Genomic DNA, 7,113 nt, shown 5'->3' with positions numbered 1-7,113 from the left:
CTGAGAAGTTTCGGACCAGCGCCACCTTGTGGTCAAAAGTTATAACAAAATTTACAAAAATTCTAATAACTTTTGACTATTTTAACTGATTGTAATGAAACTGGTCTCAGTTGATTCCTTGGGTCATGCTGAGAACACAGATATCAAATTTGCCATAGTCGGCTGAACTTCCTGTCCACCATATTGTTTTTCTTTAAAAACCTACTTTTTTGTAGGTCAAACCGTTTTCGTATACTGGAGCAACGAATTTGAGGCATGATGCAAAAACGACTCTTGAAGCTGTATCTCTGCAATGCTTTGGCAGATTGACACCAAACTTTACATCAGTCACCGTCACCTTACTTTGACCATTGGTCACAGCGCCACCTATTGGTCGAAAGTGATGCACCAGTAAATTCTCATTTTTGATCATTTTTCAGCTCTTTTGCCTAAAATGATGGGTCTTTAAGTGCTCACTGTTGCAGTTGGTCTGATGCTCACAGCCATGTTGGCTGGCTTATTGTGCTGTTTTTGTGCTTGGCCCCGTAATTGCTGCTTGCAGCTATATTTAGAGGCCAAGCACCGAAGGTGCGTAGGCACCTATTGTATCTGTTGCCATTCTTTTTTTTTTTTTAGGAGCCAAGCACCGAAGGAGCAGAGGCACCTAATGTATCTGTTGGCATTCTTTTTAGTTTTATTTTCGATTCTTCTTCTTCTTCTTCTTCCGCTCTTGAAGTCTATGGCAGCCCATAGAACTGCTTGCGGGAAAGTTGTGAAATTTGGCACACAGTTAGAGGACAGTCTGACCTTTGTCCATAGCAAATTTGGAGTCTCTAACTCAATCCTTCTAGCGCCACCAGCTGTCCAAATTTGCACTTATGTTTATGCTAGTAACTTTTGAACCGTAAGGGCTAGAAACAAAATTCTTTTTTCCTCTGATTCCTTGGGTCAAGCCGATTCGAATGCGTTTCCATCATGAAAATTTTTCCCGCCATTTTTAATTTTCTGAAAAACATACTTTTTCGAACTCCTCCTAGGCCGTTACTCCGATTTTCATGAAAATTGAACCAGATCATCTTCAGACCATGCCGACAAAAAGTTATGGAATTTAAGTCGATTCGTCAAATCGTTTTCGAAAAACATGCGGGGAAATTTAATGTTGCGCTTGCGAAAACAGACGTAAGGCTGTATAGGCTCACTTTATTGTATTCAGACCAAACTTGGTACATGTCATCACAAGCATGACCTGAGGTATCATGCAGTGTTTCGGCGCAGTGCCACCTACTGGTGCGGAGATATGAAAAATGGCTATTTTTGCTTATAATTTCTGATGGCTTTGTCCAACAATCATGAATTTGGTCTCGTTAGATTCAGGGCATCATGCCGAGTCAAATAATATAAAATGTTTGCATATCAACCATTTTGGCCGTCGGCCATTTTGAATTTTGTGCTAAAATGCTGAATTTTACGAACGCATTAGCGTATCTTAACGAAACTTGGTATGGGTCATCAGCACAATACCCTGAAAAAGCCTGAGAAGTTTCGGACCAGCACCACCTTGTGGTCAAAAAAGTTATAACTTTTGACTATTTAAACTCATTAATGAAACTGGTCTCAGTTGATTCCTTGGGTAACGCTGAGAACACAGATATCAAATTTGCGATAGTCAGCTGAACTTCCTGTCCGCTATATTGTTTTTCTTTAAAAACCTACTGTTTTGAACTCCTCCCAGACCGCTGCTCCGATTTTCACCAAAATTGAAATGTATCATCTTTTATATTTATTATTATTATTATTATTATTAGTAGTAGTAGTAGTATTAAGTTATCTGATCTATTTTTTTACTGGTTAGCAAACATCTTCACAACAATTCATCTTTGTGCTCTCATTTGTGCATATCGTTACAGTAATTCAAGGATGAACATATGTTAGTCTATTATGTGCCCTGATAACTGCAATGCAACATTGTATTGTGTTGATAGTAATAAAAGTATTGATCGCTAAGTTTTACACAAAAACAAACTCTTATTAAAATATTGCTGTATGGCAGTGAAGGACTAGAGTAAACAGAATTCATGCAGTTGAGAGTGTGACATTAAATGTAGTTCCAAATGTAGGTTCGGGAGGAGCCTAAACATTCAGTCCTGTCAATCATCATTACAAGCGTATATAAGCAGCAGTCACTGCGTCATCCCAGCGACAATTCTTCCAGCATCCCTCCTCCTTCCTACCTCCTCCTCTATTTCTCTTATTCTCCCTACGCGCAGTACTGTAATAGGGGGGTTTAACTCAGAGCTCGAGCTGAGCCTCGGGTTGAGCCTCCTTCGAGGACAGCAAGCCAAGTTTGTTTTACCATTAACCATTCAGACTGAATGGCGAACTTGTGAAAACCCTTAATTTGCATTGTGATATCGACTTGGATAAAGATATTTTTCTCATAAAATATAATTTAAATGACTTTGGAAATAGTCTGTATTTTCCATACTTACTTTTAATTTTTAAATATTTAGGAACATTTTCATTGTCATGAATGAAAGCTGAAGGCCTTTGGATTTACAGAATGACATTGCTACTAAAGTGCTACTTGTGTCAGCATGTAAGTGGCATTTAAGTGGCATATAACAGCAATAATTAAATACAACAGAGAATCATTAATTTTGTGTAAAGTTATTATCTTTATTTTTTCAATTAATATCAACAATCAGTTTAGTGGTGACCAAAAATAAACCTCACATGCAAATGGACACCTTTATAAGAAGTTCAAAGATGAAAATATTATAAATGTTATTTTATTTATTCAAATATTATTTATATGTCAAATATTGTTTATATGTCACATTTTTCTTCAGATGGCAACAAAACAACAACAACAAAACATTTATTTGAATTTACCCACTACTAAGAGTGAAAGACGAAAGCTAATACAATTTTGGTGGCTGAAACCCCAGAGTAACATAAAATAAGTAAACACAACATTAACAAATTGCATTATAAAATATTCTTCCTTTTCAAGTTTTGCCTCGATGTCAGTAAGACCACAATCAGTACATATACACTTGAAAACAACTGGATTCATAAATAAACAAGTACATAAATACCATATAACTGCTATTCACCAACACATACATGCAGTCCCAGTACTGATGATGCTTTTATTTATATATTATCATAAATATTAAGAATTAAAAAAAAAAAACAATAATTGCAGTCATTTTGAAATATTATCTCTAATTGGTGAAGATCTGTTGTCAAGCATTTTTCGCAATAAGATTTTGATTTCAGCTGTGTTTAAAACATAAATGATGGGATTTAGTGTTGGTGGAACAACATATGCCAGAGATGTGCTAATGACTCTGCCATTGGGAGTGAGAGCAAGCAAGAGTTGTGCTAGGTATGTGAAGCATATTGGGAAGAAATAAATCCCTACTAACAACAGGTGTGAAACACAGGTCTTAAGCGCTTTTAAACGTCTTTCCCAAGTTGTAATTCTGCTTAAAGCAAGAAAAATGCCCAAATATGACAGGAATATAATGACCAAAGGTGCTATAAGGTATAAAGATGTGATGACAAATCCCACAGACTTATTAAGGTTATAGTCATTACATGCCAACCTAAACACTGGTCCATGATCACAAAAATAACTCTGTATTACATTGGATTCGCAAATTGAAAGTCGGGTGATCAAAGACACCATCAAGGCCACCACAGAAGAATTAAATGCCCATATTGCTGGAAAAACTAAAACCATACTGGTATTGTTCACAATTGCATGATATCTTAATGGCAAACAAATTGCAATGAAGCGATCATATGCCAGAACAAGAAGAGTGACACTTTGCAAACTACTGAAGAAGAACACAAAAAACATGTTTGCCAAACAAGCATTGTATGAGATGTACTGTGAGTCAAACAGAAAAGTCCTCATCATGTTAGGAATCAGTGCATTAGTTTCACCAATATCAGCCAAGGCCAAGTTAAACACGCCAATGTACTTTGGACTGTGCAGGCTCCGGTGAAGAGCTATAATGAGAAGAACTACAGAGTTCCCAAAGATAGTAACAAAATAAATCATAAATAAAAATATATAGTAATAAGTGCTATGTGGTATTCCTGAAAGTCCAATGATAAAAAAGTATTGAGGATGAACAATCGAGATATTCTGTGAAAAACTTACATTTACAGAACTCATGGTAACTTTGCATTTGTTGTTTTGCACAAGCTGAAAATATAAATTACCATAAGAAAAATACATAAGAAAAAAATGTAAGTTCACACATTTAACAGTTATTTTCAAATGCTAGAAAAAGTTGCATATAAATTTGAGCATAATGATTTGAATCACAAACCTGTATAAATAAACATTAAGCTTTAGAGTCAAAGACAATGACAGTGACTGTCTGAATGCTTGTGAGCTACTTTTAAATATACAGCTGTAAATCCAGTGCTCATCCTTATTCTGTCATGCTGCAGAGATAATTGGCTGCCTGATTCACTCGAGAGCTTTGATGACCTTTTGAACACGATCTAATCTTTGTATGTTGTAGTTGTTTTTTTGTTTTGTTTTATTTGTTTTTGATTGAAAACAATCTCTACTATTGCCCCTTGTGTTTTCATTTGAGCACCATCATATTACAGTAATTCAAAGATTAACTTAAGGGTTAGTTCACCCAAAAATGAAAATTCTGTCATTAATTACTCACCCTCATGTTGTTCCAAACCCGTAAGAGTTTCACTCATCTTTGGAACACAAATTAGGATATGTTTGATGAAATCCGAGAGGTACCTGACTCCTCCATAGACAGCAATTTAACCACCACTTTAAAGGTCCAGAAAGGTACTAAAGACATCGTTAAAATATCCGATGTGACTGCAGTAATTCAACCTTAATTTTATGAAGTGACAAATACTTTTTATGCGCAAAAATAATGACTTTATTTCAACAATATCTTCTCTTTTGTCGCTGTGTCATTTTCCTATGCTGTTTACGTTCAGCACTTCTAGGTTCTACGTCAGAACGCCAGCTCAGTATGATGAATGGGTGAACTAACCCTTTATAGTTAGTGATGGGATTACCTACTTTAAAGTTCTTTATTTAACCTTGTTTGATGTGTTCCTTTTGGCATTTCTTCGTCATCATCAGACTTAATACGTTAGAGAATACCGGACCTAGAAGATGGACTGTTATAGCTTTCACTGCCAGGGAAAGACTTTCTTTCATGGATTATTCCATTCACTTTTGCACACTCGCACAAACAACATTCAGACAGTAGCTGTCATTGTTTGCTGTCATCTGTCATTCTAAAGCTTTATGTTTATTTATACAGGTCTGTGAGGATGACAGCTCTGACCATCGCCATAGAGCTGAAGTGCCACAGTGAGTCTGACCAGGGCTGCGTTTAGCCCCGACAAAACATTTTAGAACCTTTTTTTTTAACCCTTTCACATAAGTTTAAAATATTCTGGCTGAGCCCCCAGTGTGAGTCTTTCAAGGCGACCGTTATTTAGAACGTATAACTTAATTGTTTCCATAGTGACGTGTCATTGCTTGTTACGTGACACACCGTAGCCACAATAGCGCTGTATGACTGATAAACTGCTTTTATTTAATTTTTCTTTTTTAAAGGTGCCTTAGAATCAAAAATTGAATTTACCTTGGCATAGTTGAATAACAAGAGTTCAGTACATGGAAATGACATACAGTGAGTCTCAAACACCACAGTTTCCTCCTTCTTGTGTAAATCTAATTTGTTTAAAAGACCTCCGAAGAACAGACGAATCTCAACATAACACCGACTGTTACATAACAGTTGAGATCATTAATATGTATGACCCCAATATTTGCCTATGCTAGCCCATGTTCAAAGCATTACACAAGGGCAGCCAGTATTAACGTCTGGATCTGTGCACAGCTGAATCATCAGACTAGGTAAGCAAGCAAGAACAATAGCGAAAAATCGAGCAATAATAACTGACATGATCTATGATTACATGATATTTTAGTGATATTTGTAAATTGTCTTTATAAATGTTTCGTTAGCATGTTGCTAATGTACTGTTAAATGTGGTTAAAGTTACCATCGTTTCTTACTGTATTCACGGAGACGAGAGCCGTCGCTATTTTCATTTTTAAACACTTGCAGTCTGAATAATGCATAAACACAACTTCATTCTTTATAAATCTCTCCAACAGTGTGTAATGTTAGCTTTAGCCACGAAGCACAGCCTCAAACTCATTCAGAATCAAATGTAAACATCCAAATAAATACTATACTCACATGGTCCGACGCATGCATGCAGTATGCATGACGAACATCTTGTAAAGATCCATTTGAGTGTTATATTAGCTGTGTGAACTTTGTAAATGCACTGTATTATAGTCGAGAGCTTGGGGGGCAGGGAGCGCGCGATTTAAAGGGGCCGCAGCCTGAATCAGTGCATAGTTAATGATGCCCCAAAATAGGCAGTTAAAAAAATGTATTAAAACAAATCTATGGTATTGGGGTATTTTGAGCTGAAACTTCACAGACACATTCAGGGGACACCTTAGACTTATATTACATCTTGTAAAAACTGGTTCTAGGGCACCTTTAACAAATTTGTTAGCTATAGCATGAAATATCTGATATTCCGATTGTCAAATATGTGCAAGTGGATGTGTTTTACTGTTTAAACACCTCTATAATGTTTGTGTTAGTTGAGCTATACTCGCGATGGGCACCGCCATGTTAGTTTGCGTTGCAGTACAGAGAATTGGATCTGTTGAATATACAACACGCGAATTCATCCACTTCTCCCGAAAAACATGAAAGTAAGTGAGCTGGTGAACTGGGAGAAGAATAGACTAGGAGAATCGAAGAAAAAAATCTTGTCGAGGACCTTGATCGTCTCCGATCTTTGGCGCAGATTATCTGGTAATGGCGTTCACAGATCGAATCTTGCACCTCCCAATCTGCTCTCACACAAATCGGGGCCACCCCGATCATATCAAACATGTTTGATATTTAGGATTTTAAATCGTGAAGATTATGTCAGTTCTTTAACAACAGCCAATGAGAGAAGTGAATGAGAGAGCTTTTGAAATTGCGACCGTGAAACCAGCTGCTGTGGACAGTGTAGATGGCGGAACGGTGCGTT

General features: G+C 36.7%; 1 protein-coding gene across 1 annotated transcript; it reads right to left on the bottom strand.

The window, feature by feature from the left end:
- Nucleotides 1-2,969: 2,969 nt before the first annotated feature.
- Nucleotides 2,970-4,347, bottom strand: LOC125248922 (olfactory receptor 52E8-like). The gene has a single exon (XM_048161080.1). It carries the CDS (start codon nucleotides 4,229-4,231, stop codon nucleotides 3,188-3,190), a length of 1,044 nt encoding a protein of 347 aa, XP_048017037.1. The 5' UTR covers nucleotides 4,232-4,347; the 3' UTR covers nucleotides 2,970-3,187.
- Nucleotides 4,348-7,113: the final 2,766 nt, after the last annotated feature.

The sequence above is a fragment of the Megalobrama amblycephala genome, linkage group LG16, assembly GCF_018812025.1.
Source record: "Megalobrama amblycephala isolate DHTTF-2021 linkage group LG16, ASM1881202v1, whole genome shotgun sequence".
In the NCBI taxonomy this organism is placed as follows: domain Eukaryota; kingdom Metazoa; phylum Chordata; class Actinopteri; order Cypriniformes; family Xenocyprididae; genus Megalobrama; species Megalobrama amblycephala.
Note: the sequence above shows the minus strand (reverse complement) of the source record. Positions and strands in the feature narration are given on the sequence as shown.

Excerpts from the sequence above, each read along its gene's own strand:
- LOC125248922 (XM_048161080.1), bottom strand. The coding sequence starts at position 4,231 with ATGTATTTTTCTTATGGTAATTTATATTTTCAGCTTGTGCAAAACAAC.